The sequence below is a fragment of the Sordaria macrospora genome, chromosome 6, assembly GCF_033870435.1.
Source record: "Sordaria macrospora chromosome 6, complete sequence".
Classification (NCBI taxonomy): domain Eukaryota; kingdom Fungi; phylum Ascomycota; class Sordariomycetes; order Sordariales; family Sordariaceae; genus Sordaria; species Sordaria macrospora.
Window position 1 is genome coordinate 2,173,362 of NC_089376.1, and position 21,767 is coordinate 2,195,128.

The window sequence follows — 21,767 nt, forward strand, 5'->3', positions numbered from 1 at the left end:
ATGCTTGACGTGGGGGGATTTATCGGGGACCCCTACAGCGTCAAAATTCTGGGGCTGATTGACCATTGCGGGGCATGCACCTAAAACCAATCCAGTCCAATTCTGCTGCACACAAACACTCGTCCTCACACCCTGGGGTTGCTTTATCTCTGGGCGTCATCATCGTGACATCGATTCAGTTTGTTCCCAACACGGAAGGCAAGATGGACGAAGCACCAGCACCCAAGCGCACCAAGATCGTCTGCGAAGACACTCCTAAAAAGTCCATTGACAACTCAACCGGAAAAACAATGTCTGGGTTTAAGCGCGACAGACACGGGAACGAGAAGAGGTTCGACAATGGTCCCCGACCGGCTCCCAAGCCCAAGGTGGCCGTCGTAAGAAACGCCTACACGCCCATGTTCGAGCAATTACGCGACGAGCTCGACGCCCACCATGATCGTCGCGACCGCCTCGGGAAGGTTTCGAGGGACGTTACCGGACTCAGCAAGAAAATGTGAGATACCACCACCACGAGATTTCATCAGATTGGAGGACCTGGGCTGACCATTTTCTCAGAATATTTGCTCTTCAACGGTAATTTACCAACAGTTCATTAACATTGGCCCCAAGGTCTTAGAGTACTGACGGCATGTGCCCCTCAGAGTCCGTACCATCAACCCCGATCTTCCTCCCCAAATTCAAGCCGAGGTCGACTCTCGCCTCGCCGAAATCTCCAAGCTCCTGGCCGTCATGGTTCCAGACGTCCAAGGCATCAACCGTCACCGCTACTCTCGCTCTCTCATGTGTCTGGAGGAGCTTGCCGAGGCACTCACCTTTGCTCACTATCTCAAGACCCAAACTCTCCTCAAGCCGGAGGAGCTCTCGGCGTTTGTGGAGGAGCTTACCCGGAAGGGCGGCGCTGCTGTATCAGAGGGGAAGGAGAAGGACAAGGATGAACCGATGCCAGACGCTGGAAACACGCCGGCGCCTGCGGCCTCCGGCGATCAGGAGACGACCACCGAAAGCGACCCCAAGCCAGCAGAGAACGAGCAACAGCAGCAGCAGCAGTCAAAGCCAGAACCACCGATCATGTCAACAACAGAAGACGACTATTTCTACGGCGTCTTTGACCTGTCTGGCGAGATGATGCGCTTCGCGACCACCAGCACAGCCTTGACGGGCAAGATGGCCGGTGCCGAAGACGAGCGGACCATTGTGGAAGACATGCACGAGCTCGGTAGCTTCTTTGAGATGCTGCCGATGAAGGCAGGTGACAAGAAACAGTGGGAGAAGAAGCTGGATGTTATGCGGCAGTCGGTGCGCAAGGTCGAGAGGCTGGGATATGATAGGAAGATTCGCGGTAGTGAGCGACCGCAGGGCTGGGTTCCTGATTTAACGGTGGATCAGCCGGGTGAGGAGGAGGAGTGATGGAAAGAGAGTAATGTCGGGCGGCAATATGTGTGCATCACTACTGGCTGTTACATTGTTTGACCGAGTGGTGTTAGTTTTGAGTGGGTGAGATGTTGGCATGAATATGGCGCGTTCCATCAAGGAACTAGTTGTTGACAAGGGCTTATGGTTTACCCCAACTCGTACTTATACCACATGTTGGTAAAGACCTGCAAGGTTTTGACATGGGCAGGGATTAGAAAGTAGAAGAAGCATGAACTACAACAGCAGTGTACGAAGTTGAAACGTCTTTTCCCATAGTTCATCATAAATGCAGACGGGAAACCAGGCAAAGCAATTTCTATCATAAAATCCTGAAGAGAAAACTAAAACGAAAATGGCACATCATATTGATACTGTCCATGAACTAGAGCAGCCTTATTCAATACAACGACGAAGCAATTTATGAAAGGTGAGAGGAGAGGAAATGAAAAAGGAAACAAGCAAACAATACGCATGCAAATTCTGGTACAGGATTGGGAAAAAAAGAGCAAAAGACTATGACAAGAGTGGGATTCGAACCCACGCCCTTTCGGACCACGGAACTCGTAGAGGAGATTAAGGGTTAACCTTAACGTGGCGCCTTAGACCGCTCGGCCATCTTGCCTGACGTTGTAAGATTAATGGCAGTGCCGCACCTACATAGCTGAAGCGCAAATCACCCTACTTTCACCAACATTTCCAAAATCATTCTCCTACGTACAGTCACCCAGACTTAGTGAAGGACCTGAATGGTGTTTTCCATACACTTTCAAAGATCATCCGTCGACATGTTACGAGTTCAAGTTGATTTTACTTTTCTTCCATTAACTTTGATTAACTCAACTATTGCCCATAGGCATTGATATCGCTAAAATTACAGCCTGGGACAAACCCGAGGTTCGTCATGAACTGTGGATCGACATCCACCGCATCCGTGTACTCGATCGACGCCAAATCGTCCACCATTGCATCGTAGTCTACCGTCGAATATCCAAAATTGGCCATGGGCACAAGATGGTGATGGTGATGCGGACCATTCGTTGTATTATCAACGTATGCTGGTGCTGGTGGTCTAGGAGGAGCGCCTCCGGGTGCTAGAGCCATTGAGGTCTCGCTCAAATGGGTGGAAGGAGGTGGGTATGTACCGAGCATGCTATGTGTATTGAATGACCCGTAGTTTCGAGGGCCAGCAGTTTGAGAAACAGTGTCTAGGACTGTCATGGTGTTGTAGGGGATGGGGTTCGGTAACCCAATGAACCGATCGTTGGCCGGAGTCATCGAGCTTGGGGAAGGGTGTTCCATGACAGGGGACGTGACATTCGCATTCGTAGTTGCAGTTGGCGGCGGCTCAAGATGTCGGATGGGCTGGAGATTGGTATTGTTGTGTCGGCCTACCTGAGACCATATTGAGGAGTAGGCGGATAGAACTTGTTCCAATTGCCTTCGGTGCTGCTGTGAGCAAAGCGACTGTTCCTTTAAAGCGAGGAGGGAAGCTAGAAGTGAAGGGACCAAGGGCGGGATTGCATATGTGCCAAACCGCTTCTGATACTGATCAAGGGTCTCGATCAGAAGATGTGAGTAGTGTTCGTTGGCAGGCTCAGCAAAAGCGGCCGCCCATAGGTAGAAGGTACGAGTAAGGTATGCTGTTGGCACAAAAGCCGATGCTGTGTCTTGGGAAAGGATGAAGCCACTGAAGGGAGAATCATGGCCGATTACTTGCTGCAACCGCGACCTGAACTCCAAGGAAGCGTTCTGTGAAGACATTCGGAGTCTTGGCAAGAGTTCCAGAGCAACCTGTTTGGTCACGCCATATATGTGGTTGAATGTGCTTAGAGGATATGCCGGATTCCTCAACATTTGTAGCATCGTGTGTTCTCCTCCTAAGCCCTCACATGGTGTCCACGGCTCCCATTGATCTTGCCCGTCTTCAGGCAACGGCAGATCGGCAATGTCGCCTGGCTTGAGATGGGCCGGTACATTGTGCCTCATAGAGACAATGGTGTCGATGATGAAGCACGCAACGAGCAGCGTGCGAATTCTTGGTTGTGACCGGTCATCACCAGGAGGCAACCGAGTGCGAACAACAAGTAGGACACGAACTGCAAAGCCAACCAACAACCAAGCAGACTCCCAGTCACCCCGTCCAATGCTTACTAGACAAAGAAGCAATAGGGCTCTGCAGTGCTGCACCTGGGACGGCCCACTTTCCGATGGTATGAGGTTTCGAGCTGTGTCAAATATGTCTGCGGGGGAGAGAGTGGTGGCATTGTTGTCGCCATGAGTCGCCGAAGTTGGACCCGCAGAATTCGACGCAGCAGCGGCAGCAGTCTGGAACGACGCCAGGGCAAGGGCGCTCCAGAGCTCGGCATGAACGCCAGACTCGACGTTAGCAGAGGGAAGCAACGAGCCTTGCTCAGAGTATTGGTACAATGCTTGGTACATGTCTTTCTTCTCGAGGATAGGGAGCCATGAATGCGTGTACGAGAAGTAGATATCCAGTAGGCGCCAGTGATGACGCGGTAGCTTTTTTATCCCAGCACTGGGTAGAGCGGTTCTGTCATCTGGCTGAAGGTTGTTTTCCAGGGTGTTCACCGAGATATGTTGTTGGACCGGGCCTGGTAGAGTGCGCGTCCCGACTGTATTCGGCGCCGGGAAAGACAACTGAGACGCATGAGGGAGTTCGGCTGTGTTTGGCCCGGCATCTTCAACAATCAGGCCTTCAGTCGGGGACTGGCCGTCGTCAGATGGATCGTGTGCGGCCTGGCCCGAGAGAAGACGGATAATGCTTTTGTTGACACGACTTCTCTCCCATCTTGCATGCAGCCGTTCTGCAGCAGGCGAGTCTTTGCCCACTAGGAGAGCACTGCCTCGGCCACTTTCGTGGACCAACAGATTATGGAGAGCGTCCTCGCTGCGGGCAACGTTCTCGAACATCCAAGCGAGAGCCAGTTCGAGAGTGCGGATATAGCCCGTCTGGACTCCTCGCTTCTTGGGACTGGCCTGGTAGGTACACGACCGGCCCTGCGACACACAAGGGAAACAAGCCGGCTGTATTCCATCGCATTTTTCGCGCGCAGCTCGACATTGATCGCAGGCTCTCGAGACTCTCTGGCGTTTCGAGCGAGCGGGCTCGACAAGTGACGTCGTGCCAGGGCCGAGATCGGGTATGTTGCTGTTGTTTAAGTTGGGCGCAGAGGCAACACGGGCATCGTTGTTTCCTGATGTGTGACCGGCGTGAGCTTCGGCGTGGGCATTGGCTTCGGCAGCGGCATCAAGCGGCTTGCGTTTAGGCGGCATGTTTGGAGTTGTGTAGCCGTAGAGGTGTCGAAGGAGTTGCTAATCAGGCACATGGGATGCCCTTGCTGCTATTTTTTTCATGGCCCTCTCCAGACCATGACGACGTTGTAGCTAGTGCATGGGAGTCCGATCATGGCTTTGGGACAGCGGCCTTGAATGTAATTGCGTAGAGGCCGAGGAGTATAGAGATAATCAACATGATGTCTAGGTTAAGGGTGAGCGAGGACGGTTGATGGCAGTGATTGTTTTCGGTCCGTCACGGCAGTGGAACCGGGATTAGATTCGGTGCGGGGGAACTTCGGCTTTTGCTGTGGTAAGGATGTTGGGGTAAGAAGTTAAACTGTTCTTCAACTAAACAAAGTATGTCCTTCAGAAGTCCAAATAGTCAATTTCACATTTGTTGACTTTGGAGCAATATCGGATTCGAGAGGCATCGCATCTCTGGAGCTGCCCTTCAAAAGGACAAACAGATTGATGCAGGTGTTGGACTTGTAACAGCGTGGAAGAGGATGAAAGAATGGAGGCCAAAGGGAGTTAGGAGGATAATCATTTATCCTCTTTACATAGCTATGTTGCACCTATTTGGAGTGTCTCTCTGACCCCCGCTCCCATACAATAAAAACCTCGCTGGAAACACCAGCCATAATTACAGATGGCTGTAAATACCAATTCAATGTGCTTACGGATATCCCAACGGGATTGTAAGGTAACTTCCTCTTAGGCCGCCGTTCTTGCCTAACGTACTTGTAAAAGACCTGTATGTTAGTAGTGGAAGGTAGTGGTATGTACTCGCCCTTTTGTTTACCGCTAGGCCCGGGCTTTACTTGCAGTAGGTATACCGGGCCGGGATCCCATGCAATGCTCTTTGACACCTCCATTTCCGTCCGCTAGCTTCAACCACCTCAAACAAACCTCTCCTCTCACACTACCAACAACACAATTTAGTCCACGTCGGATCTTCAGCTCGATGACCCTATTTCCTTGACTATCAGGCCCCCAAGCGATGAGGAAGGAATGGACCATAAGCCGACCCAACGAGTGATGTTCTAACGGAGACTTGACATTGCCATGGTGCATGCGAGAATGCGGCAACCTCTACCGTCGATGCACAATCACCTATGCCTAGAGACACCAAGACCGCCATCATGAACACCATCCCGACACGCCATGTCGGGGATGTCGCACCCCGCGATCATCTACATCTACCGCCCATATCGTCCTCCGCAGTCGCCAGCGGCATGAAGCGTTCTTTTGCGACCATGGCCATGCTTTACGCCAACGACAGCGACGCGGACAACACCGACGATGCCAATGCCAATGCCAATGCCAACGCCAGGCGGCCACCACGACCCCTCTCCAACAGTCCGAGTACTTCCAGCTACAGAGTAGGCACGTCTATTTTTCTCCTTGCCTTTCATCTCAAGTCTTGTATTGTGCTCAATACTAACAGATCGGTCCAACTAGGCTCTTGGTCGGCACCCAACTCCCCGCCCCGTCGTGCGCTGCCGCATCATCCCATCACCGCCAATTTCGATCCCGATGCTTCCATTGTTATCGCCGGTATCCGTGGCGCTGGCAAGTCTACGCTGGCCATCATGGCATCTACCGCCATGAAGCGCAAATTAGTCGATCTGGAATCCGAGTTCCATCATCTCACCGGCTTGTCTAGTTCGAACTACAAGAAGAGACATGGCCCGGGCGACTACGGAAGGCGTCAGATCACCATCTTGCAGAACATCTTGAGTCTGCACAGAACCCGCGCCATTCTCGTTTGTTCTTGGCTGGAGCGCGATGTGCAAGCCATGTTGCAGAATTTCAGCACGTCTAATCCCGTCATTTACGTTCTGCGTGATGCGAAAGCCATCGAGGCCCATCTGAAGGGATATGACAAGTCCAAAGTTAGCGCCCTTCTTGACGCCACAAGTGCTGTCCTTCGCCGCTGCACCCATTTCGAGTTCTTCAACGTCTCCGAGGAGAACTTGGACACCCACTCCGGTCCAGCATCACCGCCCGCCGTCCCGGACCAGCGGCATACCGCGCCATATTTAACGCTCAAACGAGCTGAGCGCCATTTCCTCAAGTTCCTCTCCTTAATTTTACCCAAGGGAACCATACCCTTCGTCGAGTCCGCGTTTCCCTTGGCTTCCGTCCCCGTTGAGCAGCGCCGCTTCACCTACGCCCTCGCCTTGCCTATATCTGCCTTCCTCGACAGAGGCGTTGATATACAAGAGCTCGATGCCGGCGTGGATGCAATCGAGATCATTATTGATGACCTTGCAACAGGCGAATCCCGCGCAACGAGTTCCCTGGGCCTTGCGCCACACCGGGCGAGCGAGATCAGCCGTGTTGTAGGCGAGATCAGAAGGGACACAGTGATTCCCATTATCGTTCACGTGGTCTTTCCAGAGAGAGCGTTGTCTGAAGAAGCTCTGCTGGCTCTTTACATGACTTACCTCAGCCACGCCTTAAGGCTTGCGCCAGATTATCTTACGGTCGATCTGAGACTCGATTCAGGCTTACTGAGCCAACTAACTGCCGTTAAAGGAATAGCAAAGGTTATCGGCAACAGACAGATTTTGCACGTCAATTCGCCGCTTTGGGGGGATTCGTCTTGGGTCCAGGCCTACCGAAAGGCCCAGAATACAGAATGCGACTTGGTGCGGATGACTAGACGGGCTTCAAGTTCCAGGGACAACACGGATATCCGGCAGCTTCAAGTTGCGGTAGACGCCGCGGGGGGTCCAAGACTTCCTTTGATTGCTTACAACACAGGCCGGCTAGGTCGATCATCGATGTGTTTTAACGAGATCCTGACCCCGGTTGCACCAGAGCCTTTCAAGCAGGATACACCTGAGCTCCAAGATCATGCTCACCACCATCTCCAACCTCCGCTTACGGCTCTAGAAGCGACGCATGCTCTCTATTCTGCATTTGTCCACGACCCCATGAAGCTGTATGTCTTCGGCGCAAATGTGGGATATAGCTTATCCCCAGCCATGCACAATGCCGCTCTCAATGCCTGTGGAATTCCGCACCACTACCGGCCCCTTTCTACGACCAATATCGGGACCTTGCGCGAGGTCATCAGTGATCCGCAGTTTGCTGGAGCCTCGGTCGGTCTCCCGTTCAAGGTGGAAATTATCAGCCTTACGCATTCGTTGAGCAGGCATGCGAAAGCCATCGGGGCCGTCAACACCTTGATTCCGGTCCGACACCTTACGGCAGACGGTGGAATACCGGACGAGGTATCCATGTTCAACAATATCAGCCAAGCTGGCCCTGTCAAAGCTCTTTACGGCGAGAACACGGATTGGATTGGTATCCGGGCCTGCCTTCGCCGCGGTTTATCGCCCGCAAATGCCGTGAGGTCAACTAGCACTGGTCTTGTGATTGGCGCTGGTGGAATGGCTAGGGCGGCTGTATATGCCATGCTTCAACTGGGAGTCAAGAAGATTTTGATCTTTAACCGAACATTTGCCAATGCCGAGAAGCTGGTTTCGCACTTCGAGAACCTGTTGGTCAGAGACGCATTGCCTTTGTTGAGCACAGGGCCAAGATCCCATGACAACACCTCTTTTCACATTATTCGATCCCGAGACGAACCGCTCCCAGAAAACTTCAAAAACCCAACCATGATTGTTTCCTGCATACCGACACACACAGTGGACAATACCCCGGACCCCGAGTTTACTGTACCTCTACATTGGCTCGACAACCCCACTGGCGGCATTGTGCTAGAACTAGACTACAAATGTCTCACATCACCTCTGCTCGAACAAACACGACGCGAAGCTCACAGAGGCTGGGTCGCAATGGATGGACTCGATCTTCTGCCAGAACAAGGGTTTGCCCAATTCGAACTGTTCACCGGGCGGCGAGCACCCCGTCGTTTGATGAGGCGCGAGGTTTTGCGAGCATACCCGGATGGTCAAGAGCAATCTCATACCGCACAGTTACAGCCTCGACTCAACAGAATTGCAACGCAGATATCCTGAAAGAGACATGCGGATCTGATGGTCTTGAGATGGTCTTGATTTCGGGGCGGGCTGTTGGCATCAGGGTAAAACTCGGGCCGGTTTCGGTGGATAGCAACAAGGTCTGCTCGGAGCACTAAACCCAGATCCGTGTTTGCTCCTGAAGCCGGCGCTTCTATTGTGGGTACGGGCTACCGTCAGAGGCGATCGGCTCAGGGGAACACTTGGCGCTCACGACTAGAGTGAGGAAAAGGAGGTGTGCGATTTTCCTCATATGTGTATCCTCAACAACACCTCTCAGTTTCAAGAAATGCCGAGTATCAAGTTACCAGGCGTTCGCTGGCTGGATAATGGCTTTGCCGTTTATGCATAGAGCTGCAGCTTCTCAGATGTGATGGCTCATCGGTGTCAACGTTTACGAGTACGGTGGCTGGTCATGCTGCCTTACGCAGAGGGGCTCGAGATGTTGAAGAAGAAGGGGGCTGAACAAACACCGTCGTTGTCTGCCGTCCTCCGGCTATACATTCATCCACACCCTCCCAAAACTCTGCGCTAGCACGTCAGCGGTTTGTGGGGCGGTTGCTTAGCAGGGGTCGTACTGGACAGCCACCTCTTCGGGGTGTGCGTACCAGCTCAACGCTCATCAGCTTCACTTCTTCAGTGCGGGGAAGTTCAGGGGCTGGACACTGAGACGCTGGCGATGAGCTGGAAAAGGTCACTTTGCCACGAGGAGGCCCGGCATCTGGGGCTCGACTGTTGCCATGCACTCTGATTTTCTGGGGTTGCGATCCAGTGGTCGTGCCGGTCGCTTGCATTTTGGTTGTACCGAATAGCAGGTTTCGTGTGGCTCTTGCGGGGGAGACCAACCAGCCAGATCTTAGCTCACTAGGCGGCTGGGGTATGGTTGCTAACGACAAGATTCCCCATGGAGAAGGAAATGCTAGTGCGTGGGCTCCCATGCAAATCGATGAGTCGAACATTCATACGTACCCCTTGAGATCTCCTTTTCTATAAAGACATCCCGACTTGAGAACGGAATCCTAGGATACAATCAGCCCTTTCTCCTCGTTCAAATCATCCACCTCCTTTGGCGACCTTGTAGGAGAGGTCGCGTCACCGGCCCCCCTTCTGTTATTCTACATCGTCGATCGGCATCGGACTCGTCAAGATGACTCTCCTTGCGCTCAAGGAAGACAGGCCAACGCCAAAGGCCGTTTATAACTGGCGTGTCTACACATGCGCGGCGATCGCCAGTTTTGCCTCTTGCACGATCGGCTATGATTCTGCCTTCATTGGCACCACGCTTGCGTTGCCATCCTTCACCAAGGAATTCGATTTTGCCTCTTACACGCCTGGTGCTCTCGCCTTGCTTCAGTCCAACATCGTATCGGTCTACCAAGCCGGCGCCTTCTTTGGCAGTCTTTTCGCCTTTGCGACTAGTTACTTCATGGGCCGTCGCAAATCTCTCATCGCCTTCTCCATCGTCTTCATCATTGGCGCCGCCATTATGCTTGCTGCTGATGGCCAAAGCCGAGGCATTGCTCCGATTATCGCAGGCAGAGTGCTGGCTGGTATTGGCGTTGGAGGTGCCTCCAACATGGTACCCATTTACATCTCGGAGCTCGCGCCGCCCGCTGTTCGTGGCCGTCTTGTTGGCATTTATGAGCTCGGCTGGCAGATTGGTGGTCTAGTCGGATTTTGGATCAACTACGGCGTCAACAACACCATGGCCCCGACGAGGTCGCAGTGGCTAATCCCCTTCGCCGTTCAGCTCATCCCTGCCGGCCTCTTGTTCTTGGGCAGCTTCTGGATCCCCGAGTCTCCGCGGTGGCTTTTTGCCAACGGCAAGAGAGAAGAGGCAATGAAGGTATTGTGCTGGATGCGCAACCTCGAGCCCACCGATCAATACATTGTTGAGGAAGTTTCGTACATTGACGCCGACCTGGAACGGTATGCCCGAGAGGTCGGCAAGGGTTTCTGGAAGCCGTTCCTGTCTCTTAAGCAACGCAAGGTTCAGTGGCGCTTTTTCCTTGGTAGCATGCTCTTCCTCTGGCAGAACGGAAGCGGTATCAATGCCATCAACTACTACTCCCCCACGGTCTTCAAGAGCATCGGCATTACCGGTACCAACACCGGCTTCTTGACCACGGGCATCTTCGGCGTCGTTAAGACAGTGCTCACCATCATCTGGCTTCTGTGGCTTGTCGATCTGGCCGGTCGCCGCCGCATGCTCTTCATCGGTGCGGCTGGCGGGTCGCTCTGCATGTGGTTCATTGGAGCCTACATCAAGATTGCCGGTCCTGGATCGACCAAGGCGGAAGACGCCAAGCTGACCTCTGGCGGTATCGCAGCCATCTTCTTCTTCTACCTCTGGACTGCCTTCTACACCCCTTCGTGGAACGGCACACCTTGGGTCATCAACTCGGAGATGTTTGACCAAAACACGCGGTCCCTGGGTCAGGCATCAGCCGCGGCCAGCAACTGGTTCTGGAACTTTATCATTTCGCGTTTCACGCCGCAAATGTTCTTGAAGATGAAGTACGGCGTGTACTTCTTCTTTGCCTCGCTCATGCTGCTGTCGATTGTGTTCATTTACTTCTTCATCCCCGAGACCAAGTCGATCCCGCTCGAGGCCATGGATCGCTTATTCGAAATCAAGCCTGTTGCCAACGCCAACAAGATTCTCATGGCCGAGCTCAACTTCGACAGGGGAGGTCCAGAGCGAGAGGAGTCTTCGCTGGACGAGAAGGACAGGGTGACACAGAGCGAGACCGCAGTCTAAGGTCTACAGCTTGTCTTCGCCTTCAGGGTAGTTGAATATGGGAATGCGTGTTGTGAGGTGCGGCAGCCAACCACTGTGGATATGATGTGATGTTTATGATGCTGGGCGATACCTTTGTTGTAATTATCTTACTTGATTTTCTTGCCCGAGGTCGAAGCGAACGATGTGATGATAGCTATGAAGCCAAAGTACAAAGTTACGTTGTCTGAAGTACACCATGGAGTTTTCACTCTTTCCTCTTTACTGCATTGCTTTGTGTCTTGATTTTCCCTCCACAGCTTGTCTGTCCAGTGACGATAGGGAATCCTACGTCTGTGTTGACGTCGCCGAGCCTTTCTTTACTGTTGGCCCACGGGTGTCTTGCTTTCACCGAGAAACCTTCCCACAGTCACATTATTCTGACAGCGTGATATCTGAACACAAAGAAAGCATCACTCCTAGAGCTGGCAGAATTCAACTGATACTTCATTTCTATCACAACGGGTATCACACCACCATTCGTACAACCACTCTGTTTTTCTTTCATTGTTGTTTTACATGATTCGAACGACCTTGCCATCTCAACTGGCTTGCGATTTGGAAGCTTCGGCCAACTTTGCAGCAATGACTTCCTTGATCTGTTGAATGGGAAGCTCCTCGTTTGTGCGACCGGTCCAATACTTGTCCTGCAGAACCAAAGAGATGAAATGTCAGTAAGCTGTCCTCCAGAGAGGCATATTCACGATCAGGACGGAGTAATACATACCTGTTCAATCCCCTGCCAAATCAACGCCTCGGTGCCCAGAATAACCTGCCACCCCTCCTTCTCCGCCAACGCCCCCAGCTCGGTGAATGGGCTCGGGTTATAGCACATCTCCAACATGGCGCCCTTCTCTTCCTTCCCCAGGAACGTCTCGATGATGCGTCTCGCCAACACCTCCTTTTCCGTCTTGGGCGGGAAATCCGGAATGCAAGCGACTATCGCCCCCGGGCCCTCGAGCGCTTCAGCCTGCTCCACGCTCGCCACATGCACCAGCCGATCGCCGTACCCCCGCTCCGTGCACTCGGCAATCACTGCGTCTACCTCGCTCTGGTCCCGGTTCACCAGGTAGATGTCCGTCGCGCCCAGCCACTTGTGCAGCGCGTACACGGCCGAGCGCGCGGCACCGCCGCCGCCAATCACCAGCGCCGGCCGGCCCTCATATACCCTGGCGGGGTCGGTCACGTTCTGCACGAAGCTCTCGCGCACACCGATGACATCGGTGTTGGTGCCGCAGAAGAGGCGGCGGCCCGTGGCCTCGTCGGTCTTGAGGAACAGGGTGTTGCAGGCGCCGACGTCGCGGCATTCGGGCATGAGGTGGTCGAGGTGGGGGATGATGGCGACCTTGTGAGGCATGGTCACCGAGGCACCGTAGAAGTCGGGGTGCTGGGCGAGCTGGAGGAAGAGCGGTATGGAGGGGGAGTCGAGACGGAGTTGGGCCCAGTTGAGAGAGAGGTGGGAGTAGACGATGGAGTGCAGGAGAGGGGACATGGAGGCCGTGAGCTTTTGGCCGAAGAGGTAGCCATGTTTGGTGTAAGGGCTGATGTCGGGTGTGCTGGTGAGAGTGAGAGTCTCTTGCTGCTGGGCCGACGTTGTTGTCGTTGTTGTCGTTGTTGCTGTCGACATCTTGACGATGATGATGATGATGATGTGTAACGGTTGATGGTGTGATGTGTCTGGCGATGAGAGTTACGGGTCACTCGGAGATCAAGACTTGACGGAGAACAAGCAGAACAAAATAAAAATCAAAGACAGGTCAACGAGTTCACGAGATGGTCTCGGGAGATGAAAGATGCCAAGGGGCGTGGCTATAAGTTATTCCCCCCATCTTGAATACTACTCGGGCGCGTGGAGTTGACAGGGTTCAATTGGAGTCAGCATCTCCATCGTGAACGGGGCAATTCGTGGTGGATGAATGAAAACGCTAGAGTGTCCCTGGGAGGAAGTCTGGGGAAGTTGAAATCATCCACTCTTCTCTTTCCCTGCCTGTCTGCCAGACTGGGATTGAACGGCGGCGGAGTGGTGATTTGGAATTGTGCCTTGAATGGCATGGGGAAATGGTTGGAAGAGTGTTTTGCCTTTTTCCATGCTCTGGGGAATTTGGCGATCCAGGAGGAAGAGCTCTCTTCAACAGCCTCGGAAGAGCTAAACAACCTCCGTTGCGGGGATGGATTGCTTCCTGCATGGTCGTCCCCAACCGGGCCGGCCCCACTGCTTAAATATTTATCCAGCGGTCCCCTTTGTCAACTCTTTCCCCGACCAACTGTGGGGGCTTCCATGTTCTTGCTCATCTTCCCCCCGTTCCCAGAGGTTATGATGTGTATGGGAATCAACCCCGCTCCCAAGGCCCGCCAACTATCGCCATCTTCGTCATCTTTATTTTTGTTTCCTTTGGTGTCTCATGCTTTGCCAACAAGAAGCATTGTATTATTGGTCTTACGCGGCGGCTCCTTATCAGTATTCACCAGTCCGATCGATAACTTGCCGGCATAGACACGGATCGGGAGATGGCATCCTATCTCGGAGCCGAGATCACGGACTGGGTGGATTGTAGAGCATATCGAGTCGTGAACTGTTAAAGTTCTAGACCCGGACCGGCTACTTGGAGTCGTTAGATACAATCATGAATTCACCGCTATTGACTTCGATTTTATCTCCATGAAGCAACCAAGTGCAATTCAGACGGTTGGTTAACACTGGGTGCTACCATTCGATTTCTGTGATAGTTGCCATTCGATTAGACACTCAGCTAACTGGAAGACCGGCACTCACGAGTTGCACAATTACACAGAGGCATTCGGTAACCCGTGTCTCATCTGTCAAAGTCCCTTCCCATATGAACGGGAGGTACTTTGACTGGGTCCCGATTGGCCTCGACGCAAGCTGGCCGGCAAGGTGCCTGTTTCGGGAGGCTATCAACTGCCATACGCCCGGCTAAGTGTTTATCACACCCAGGGGAAGATGTCTCTTCCCTCCTGTCATCCAAGCTCGTCAACACCCAACCGCCATCTGATCTTTGAAGAGGTGCTAAATCTTGTGAGACGCTCATACGGTCGCTTACCTTCGGCCCATCCGTTGATGCTCTATTCCGCTCAGCAAACTTCGGCTTCCATCCCGTGGTTCACCGTTGGCACCCGTTATCGTTCCTGTTATTGGCCAATTCTTCGCAAACCAAAGCGATGACATCCCGAACACCTGCAATGAGCCGTCCATGGCGCCTTCCACACCTTCGATGGGAGGCGGATTTGCCATACCTAATACCCTTATCATGATCATTTGAAGATCAAGACGGAAACCGGTTGGCCGCCTGGGAAGTTACGTTTGAGTCTTGCTCGCGGGAACGCTTGTCGCCGTGCCGTATGGGACCACGCGAAGGCCAAATCAAACCTTGAAACCGCCCAACAGCTTCGTTCCTGCCTTCCCATACCAATGAGGCACATGCTGTGAGAACCCTAGTTCTTCACTTTCTCATCACTTGACTACCTATATTACTCTCAAGCGCACCGAGTGGTGGTCAACATTTCTTCCAGGACAGTATCCTACCTCAGCATCAACTCGTCTCACATATTTTATAACGGCGAAACCTTTACCGACAACACCTGTTATTTTCCTGTCCTCCAGATCATTTACTACACTCACTCGTCCAGCCCTTCGCCATGCCATCAAAATTAGCCATCAGTTCCATGTCCCTAGGACGCTGCTTTGCCGGCCACTCTCTGGACAGCAAGCTTGATGCCGCTCAACGATATGGATATCTCGGTATCGAGCTTTTTCATGAGGATCTGGTCGACGTTGCAGAGCGTTTGTCAAGCGAGTCTCCTTCGCCCGAAGGCCCTTCTGCCCAAGCCCAAATAGTCGCCGCTCGTCACATTCTCCAGATGTGTCAAGACCGAGGGCTTGAGATTGTCTGCCTCCAGCCTTTCATGCACTACGACGGCCTTGTCGACAGGACAGAACATGAGCGCCGCCTGGAGAAGCTAGCACTATGGATTGAGCTCGCTCATGAGCTTCAGACCGACATCATTCAGATCCCAGCCAATTTCCTCCCCGCCGACCAAGTCAGTGACGATATCGACCTGATTGTCTCGGATCTTGTCAAAGTGGCCGACATTGGAGCTCAAGCTTCACCACCTATCCGCTTTGCCTACGAGAGTCTTTGCTGGAGCACCCGTGTCGACCTTTGGGAGCGCTGCTGGGACATCATACAGCGCGTTGATCGCCCCAATTTTGGCATCTGCCTTGACACCTTCAACATCCTCGGCCGCATCTATGCCGACCCGACGTCTCCTACCGGGAGGACACCCAACGCAAAAGAGGCGGTCAGGAAGTCCATCGCCAACTTGGTCTCACGCGTGGATGTCTCCAAAGTCTTTTACGTCCAGGTGGTTGATGCCGAGAGGTTGAGCAAGCCACTGCTACCGGGCCACCCGTACTACAACCCAGAGCAGCCGGCCAGGATGAGCTGGTCGCGCAACTGCAGGCTGTTTTACGGCGAAACAGAATATGGAGCGTACCTGCCTGTGAAGGAGGTTGCTCGAGCCTTCTTCCACGGTATTGGGTTCCAGGGTTGGGTCAGCTTAGAATTGTTCAACCGCAGAATGTCTGAGGAGGGACCCGAAGTGCCGGAGGGACTTGCCATGAGAGGCGCCATCTCGTGGGCCAAGCTGGTGCGGGACCTGAAGATACCTGTAGAGGGACCATTGGTGACAATGCCTCGAGTTGCTGCTTCATTATAGTTCAACGACGGTTGATCTTAGCAATTGGTTCTGTCTTTATACACCAGCATCACTTCTACACAAAAGTCTGGGCGGTCTTCTTTTTTCTTCTTTCCTTTTTTCTCGGTACATTGGGCTTCAAAGTTTGGGAGTGTGATGTATTGAAGGCGTTGTTGACAAAATTTTCGTAAGTCCAGCCTTTGTTCATTTCAATATGATTTCTTCATAACCACTTCATCTCTGACTTGGTATGATTGATTACAGGCAGGTGGAATGGAACACGAATCTAGGACGAATAGCTTCATAATAATTAGACCAAAAAGCATGCTTTCACGATTATGGCATTTGTCTTATTCAGTAGCTACTTCTGTGAATTCAGAACAAAATATTTCACAATTTGTGCCTTCAACCCGAAGAATCACTGATACCAACTTATGAGAATCCGTCACTGCTGCAACGTCATTGACGCCAAACAGTATCACAACCTAAACAAAGAACAGCCTGAATGTACAAACAAAAAGAGGACACTTAAAAATCAACATCTCATTGACTCTCTCTCTCAACACTCATAACTTCATATGCCTCCCCGCAAACTCCAGCGCAGCACTATACCCAAACGGCCCCAGCCCACAAATAACCGCCGCCGCCTTATCGCTCAAGTAACTATGATGTCTGAACGCCTCTCTCGCATGCACATTCGAGACATGCACCTCAACAAACGGGATTCCCGTCCCTAGCAGTGCATCCCTAATACCCACGCTCGTGTGCGTGTAAGCGCCTGGGTTGATGATGATGGCTGACAATTTGTCTACTCCGGTTCCCGGTCCGGCTCCTGCTTCAGTTGTCGTTGCGGCGGCGGCACCTGATGGCGATAGAGACGGGGAAAATCCCGCTGCTTGATGGATACGGTCGATGATGGCGCCTTCGTGGTTAGATTGGAATGTTGAAAGACGGAGACCTAGCGAAGAGGCTTGGGTCTGGGCGGCCTGCTCTATGTCGTGGAGGGTTGTTGAGCCGTAGATCTGGGGCTCTCGAGTACCGAGGAGGTTGAGGTTGGGACCGTTGATGAGGAGGATGTGACGGGGAGATGCCATTGTGCCTTGGTGCATATCTCCGGCTTGGAGGGTGATGTGTTTGTGGGCGATGAGTGTCTAGAGTGACTTATTTTAATCTTTGCAGAGGTAGATACGAGGAAAGGTGTCTGAGAAAGGTATCGCACGGCACTCGACAGTTCGGGAGGTGGAGGTTCAATCGAGATGTGTGTTCGGACTTTGTTATTAACAACAGATTTTCGCTCATCATTCACGTTCCTCATACACGGACAAGTTATCTAAAGGACGGGCGGATGAGTGGTTACCCGTCCCTGGTTCCGGTTCTGTGACTTTGCCCGTCATTGCATTGATAACCAACCACTCGAAGAAAGTCAACAGTTTGCTTCTTACTTATTCCATTGCACCCTGGATCTGTAAGCAAAACCTTCCGTATATCATACTGCATTGTTGGAAGATATGGAGTGAGTAAAGCACTGTCATGATCGAGTGTCATCGCCTGATTATTAACCCCTGAGCCACCAGCAAAGGGTTAGGGTTTATCCAAGCCAAGGACGTGAATGACGGGGCTGGTGATGGTGGGTAAATATTTACCCAAAGGTGGGGAAGCTGTCAGCTCACGACTTACCAAGTTCCTCGATCATCCGCACACCATCTTTTATCCGCTGGTTAAAGACTTATCCGTTGACAGAGACCTTTTCCACAGCGAAAGTCTATCAATGAGAGAACTTATCCGCACATGGAGGAGCACAGGAAGCTATTGGGGTCCGGAGGAAGTAGATAAACATCATGTAGCGGAAAGATACGCATTGCTTATAACAAGCTGAGCTGGTACGCGGTACTGGATTGAACTTGATGAGATGACGGAACTTGTGCTCACTGTTCAATGCTATCATCAACTCACCAACATGAACAATCTGGGGAGTGGGACCTCGCGTTAATGATCGCCGGAGTCTCACTATCTGCGATCAAATGAGCTCATTGGAAGGCCGAGCTAGACATTCTTCGCTTTCCAACGGTTCTAATGTAAGGTACCGTGAGCGGAATGGGGTCCGTCCTTGCCCACAGGCAGCTTGTTAGTCCATGGCACCGCATAGGCCGAGGCGTGCCATAGCTGGTTGGAATGGAAAGGTTCTGACTCAACTTTGCTTTTCACTTTTCCCTTGACACCAACGACTGTTTGTTAGGACTAACCTCTACACATACCAACAACAACCCAAGACTCAGTGTGTGTGCTTGTTACCAACTATCAGCAGCCATGGCGTCAAAAATAATAACCGAAGCTGAACTCGACGAAATCTACGCCTTTGCTGTCCAACTCGGGAAAGATGCAGGCAACCTCCTCATGGAAGCTGCCCGCTCGCGGTTCAGCAGCAACAGTCACAATGCCAGCCACGACGATGAACCCGCGACCCAAGAGTTCACCGAAAAGGATTCCGCCGTCGACATCGTGACGCAAACCGACGAAGACGTCGAAGCCTTTATCAAAACGGCCATCAACACACGCTACCCTTCTCACCACTTCATCGGGGAAGAGACGTACGCGAAATCGTCCCAGCCCACACGCCCATACCTCGTCACCCCTACGACTCCGACCTGGGTCGTCGACCCCCTCGACGGCACGGTCAACTACACGCACCTCTTCCCCATGTTCTGCGTTTCCATCGCCTTTCTCATCGACGGCGCACCGGTTATAGGAGTCATATGTGCGCCGATGCTTGGCCAGCTCTTCACGGCCTGCAAGGGGCGAGGTGCCTGGCTCAATGAGACACAGCGGTTGCCGATGGTGAGGCAGCCGATGCCTAAGAACGCGCCGGGGGGTTGTGTGTTTAGTTGCGAATGGGGCAAAGACCGTAAGGACAAACCGGAGGGGAACTTGTATCGGAAGGTGGAGAGTTTTGTCAATATGGCTGCCGAGGTTGGAGGGCGAGGCGGGAAGGGCGGAATGGTACATGGGGTCAGAAGTTTGGGGAGGTAAGTCTTCGCATATCAGAACCAACAAGGACGGGATAACGGATATAAGAAGTCCTAACACTGCACAGCGCAACGCTGGACCTCGCTTATACGGCAATGGGTTCTTTTGACATTTGGTGGGAAGGAGGGTGCTGGGAGTGGCAAGTACAACATCTTAGCCTGCCCATAGCTACTGACTTGAGAGTGATGACTAACAAGAACGGGATGGAATTAGGGATGTTGCGGCAGGTATAGCCATTCTCCAAGAAGCTGGAGGTCTGATAACTTCGGCAAACCCGCCCGAAGAGTGGGCAACGGCAGAGATACCAGAAGTGAAGCTAGGTAGCCGATTATACCTCGCCATTCGACCGTCAGGGCCATCTGAAGGGGAGACAGCACGTCAAGGACAAGAAAGAACAGCCAGAGAAGTTTGGAGGCGTGTGCTTGCTTTGGACTATACGCGACCAGGTGCTTGAAACGAGGTAGAAGATCAATTCTTAGACCTTGGTACTCCTCGTTTTCCAATTTAATCAATGAGTGCCGGGGGGTTTTGTTCAGGTCCATGATGTGACCTCAAAGCGGCAACAACACGGAAGCCACAAACATGACAGAATCAAGGTGGTTATTGACTCACCCTTGGCGCCAACGTGATTGACCCAGCATCCGGTGGCACGGCACTTGTAAACGTCACCGGCTCATATTTTCATCTATGCAAGAGTTAGGACCGCAAAGACCTCATTAGGCTGTCTGAAGTCCAAAGTTGAAAGGGCACGGCGATGGTTGTTTTGCTGATTAGTTATCATTGCGGTCCTGTGTGTCAGCTGTGGGGGGGGGTCACCTTCATGCGCAGAACTACCGGCAATGGACGGTGGAAAAGCAAAGTGGTAAGAAATGGGTATTGCCAACAAGCGCTTTTTGTAAACGGTTTAATCCAAACCTGGGAACGAGGCGGCAGGACGACCAGTCTGTTTGCCCGCCTTCTTGCCCTTTCTCTTCTTCTTTTTCCTGTCCCTCTTGGGGCGGTCGCTGTCGCTATCGCTCCCGTCATCGTCATCCGAGTCATCGCTGTCGGCAGGTCGCTTGACGCCTTGGGGTTCCACCACCTCCTCCTCTTCCTCCTCTTCTTGGGCAGGACCAGCCTCGGCCCAGACCTTGACAACCCTGCCGCCACCACTGATCAGCCTGTTATCGTAGTCGAAGTGAAGGGCAGCAACAACCTCAACCTCGTCATGCTGGAATGTGGCCTGGACCTCTCTACGCTTCAGATCAACAATCTTCATGGTGCCATCGCCGACGCCAACCACGGCCTTCTTGCCCCAGCCGAGCTCATCAGGAACCCGAACAATGGCGTCGAGGCTTTCTCCGTCTCTCTTGGTCTCTCCGGGGGCAACATGAATGCGTTCCTGCTGGTCATCCCAGGCGCCACGATCCCAAAGGGTCAAGACACCTCCGCCAGTGCCGACGGCAATAACAGCGTTATTGCGCATGCCCTTGGGGCCCAAGCCGGTAGGAATGACTGTGGCGCATAGTAGCTCGTCCTCCTGGTCCTCCGAGGTGGCCATGATGCCGTGTCTCAGGTCGGTGACGGCCAGGGTGCTGCCGCCGGTAGAAACCCACTGTTTGGGGAAACCGGAGGTACTCTCAGCCGTAGCGGGGAGAGGGGTCAGACTGGAGATGTAGTCGGAGTGGGGGACATGCTTGCGGACGGGCTTGGGATTCAGGGAGCCATTCTCGCGGAGGTCGAAGATGTAGAGAGAGCCAGAGTCGGTGCCGAGCAGGAGGGTCTGGGGCGAGAGGGTGTGGAGGATGGCTGGGGTGTCACTCTGACTGCTGGTGCTGTTGACGGGGGGGAGGCCGATCTTGGAGATGACGACGCCGGTCTCGGGGGAGAAGTGCTTGACGATGGAGTCGGTGCCGGCCGAGTAGAGGGCTGGGAATGAGCAGTATGGTTAGCTGGCGAGGTAGTGTGTCGCAAGAAAGGCCGGCCTACTTACACTCTCCGTCGGTGCTATAGGTCAGAGTGCGGCAGCTGCCCTTGTGGCGGTGGGTACTCCAGACACTCTTGATGACGCCCTTGCCGCCGGTGATGCTGCTGTTCTCGTCCTCGTCGTCGTCGCTGTCCTCGTTGGTGGGGATGCGGAAGGTCTCGACGCGGCCGTTGGAGAGGCCGACTGTAAGCAGAGGCTTGGACGGGTGCACCACCTGCGTGAACAGGTCCGCCGAGAGCGGCAGGGTGCAGAGGTTTTCCAGCATGGCTTTGTTGCTTTTGCTGCTGTTCGTGTTTTCGTTGCTATTGCTGGGGATGTTGCTGTTGTCTGCAAACACACTTACGATGTAAGATAGGTATGGTATGCCTCAGGTGAATTGACTAGCGAGAATAAGGTATGGATGGTAGCACAATTGGTAGGTACCTCGAGGGTAGGCACCGTCCACACGAGTGTGACTGAATTGAATTGACTGAATGCAGTTTTTTTTTTGGAGCTCAGGTCTTTGATCTTGCCCAGTCCGGATTAGCGCCAACAGCGACCCGTGCCATCAAGGTCCTTGACGGAGCATCAATGGAGA

At 53.0% G+C, this 21,767-nt stretch overlaps 9 protein-coding genes and 1 non-coding gene across 10 annotated transcripts; 5 read left to right on the plus strand and 5 right to left on the minus strand.

Moving 5' to 3' along the window:
* Positions 1 to 74: 74 nt before the first annotated feature.
* Positions 75 to 1,726, plus strand: SMAC4_07408 (uncharacterized protein; the record flags this gene model as incomplete). Its single annotated transcript, XM_066090621.1, has 3 exons — positions 75 to 496; positions 559 to 576; positions 645 to 1,726. 3 exons carry the CDS (start codon positions 75 to 77, stop codon positions 1,408 to 1,410), a joined length of 1,206 nt encoding a protein of 401 aa, XP_065947490.1. The 3' UTR covers positions 1,411 to 1,726.
* Positions 1,727 to 1,932: 206 nt separating this feature from the next.
* Positions 1,933 to 2,038, minus strand: SMAC4_13983. The gene is made up of 2 exons: positions 2,001 to 2,038; positions 1,933 to 1,974 (listed from the first exon to the last, which is right to left on the minus strand). It is a non-coding gene; the product is annotated as a tRNA-Leu (tRNA).
* A 218-nt stretch (positions 2,039 to 2,256) lies between these two features.
* On the minus strand, positions 2,257 to 4,710 carry SMAC4_07407 (uncharacterized protein; the record flags this gene model as incomplete). The annotated part of the gene is made up of 1 exon (XM_003345070.1): positions 2,257 to 4,710. The coding sequence occupies one exon, from the start codon at positions 4,708 to 4,710 to the stop codon at positions 2,257 to 2,259; it is 2,454 nt and encodes an 817-aa protein (XP_003345118.1).
* A 1,051-nt stretch (positions 4,711 to 5,761) lies between these two features.
* SMAC4_07405 (uncharacterized protein) lies at positions 5,762 to 9,000 on the plus strand. Its single transcript, XM_024655866.2, has one exon. The coding sequence runs from the start codon at positions 5,829 to 5,831 to the stop codon at positions 8,703 to 8,705; it is 2,877 nt and encodes a 958-aa protein (XP_024511044.1). The 5' UTR covers positions 5,762 to 5,828; the 3' UTR covers positions 8,706 to 9,000.
* An 852-nt stretch (positions 9,001 to 9,852) lies between these two features.
* On the plus strand, positions 9,853 to 11,694 carry SMAC4_07404 (uncharacterized protein; the record flags this gene model as incomplete). The annotated part of the gene is made up of 1 exon (XM_003345067.2): positions 9,853 to 11,694. The coding sequence occupies one exon, from the start codon at positions 9,853 to 9,855 to the stop codon at positions 11,464 to 11,466; it is 1,614 nt and encodes a 537-aa protein (XP_003345115.1). The 3' UTR covers positions 11,467 to 11,694.
* A 201-nt stretch (positions 11,695 to 11,895) lies between these two features.
* On the minus strand, positions 11,896 to 13,111 carry SMAC4_07403 (uncharacterized protein; the record flags this gene model as incomplete). Its single annotated transcript, XM_003345066.2, has 2 exons — positions 11,896 to 12,131; positions 12,212 to 13,111. The coding sequence occupies 2 exons, from the start codon at positions 13,109 to 13,111 to the stop codon at positions 12,027 to 12,029; spliced, it is 1,005 nt and encodes a 334-aa protein (XP_003345114.1). The 3' UTR covers positions 11,896 to 12,026.
* Positions 13,112 to 15,141: 2,030 nt separating this feature from the next.
* Positions 15,142 to 16,493, plus strand: SMAC4_07402 (uncharacterized protein; the record flags this gene model as incomplete). Its single annotated transcript, XM_003345065.2, has 1 exon — positions 15,142 to 16,493. The coding sequence occupies one exon, from the start codon at positions 15,142 to 15,144 to the stop codon at positions 16,219 to 16,221; it is 1,080 nt and encodes a 359-aa protein (XP_003345113.1). The 3' UTR covers positions 16,222 to 16,493.
* Positions 16,494 to 16,766: 273 nt separating this feature from the next.
* SMAC4_07401 (uncharacterized protein) lies at positions 16,767 to 17,309 on the minus strand (the record flags this gene model as incomplete). The annotated part of the gene is made up of 1 exon (XM_003345064.2): positions 16,767 to 17,309. One exon carries the CDS (start codon positions 17,307 to 17,309, stop codon positions 16,767 to 16,769), a length of 543 nt encoding a protein of 180 aa, XP_003345112.2.
* A 1,198-nt stretch (positions 17,310 to 18,507) lies between these two features.
* Positions 18,508 to 19,678, plus strand: SMAC4_07400 (uncharacterized protein; the record flags this gene model as incomplete). The annotated part of the gene is made up of 3 exons (XM_003345063.2): positions 18,508 to 19,223; positions 19,292 to 19,363; positions 19,438 to 19,678. 3 exons carry the CDS (start codon positions 18,508 to 18,510, stop codon positions 19,676 to 19,678), a joined length of 1,029 nt encoding a protein of 342 aa, XP_003345111.2.
* Positions 19,679 to 19,874: 196 nt separating this feature from the next.
* SMAC4_07399 (uncharacterized protein) lies at positions 19,875 to 21,669 on the minus strand. The gene is made up of 2 exons (XM_003345062.2): positions 21,197 to 21,669; positions 19,875 to 21,132 (listed from the first exon to the last, which is right to left on the minus strand). The coding sequence occupies exons 1-2, from the start codon at positions 21,453 to 21,455 to the stop codon at positions 20,129 to 20,131; spliced, it is 1,263 nt and encodes a 420-aa protein (XP_003345110.1). The 5' UTR covers positions 21,456 to 21,669; the 3' UTR covers positions 19,875 to 20,128.
* Positions 21,670 to 21,767: the final 98 nt, after the last annotated feature.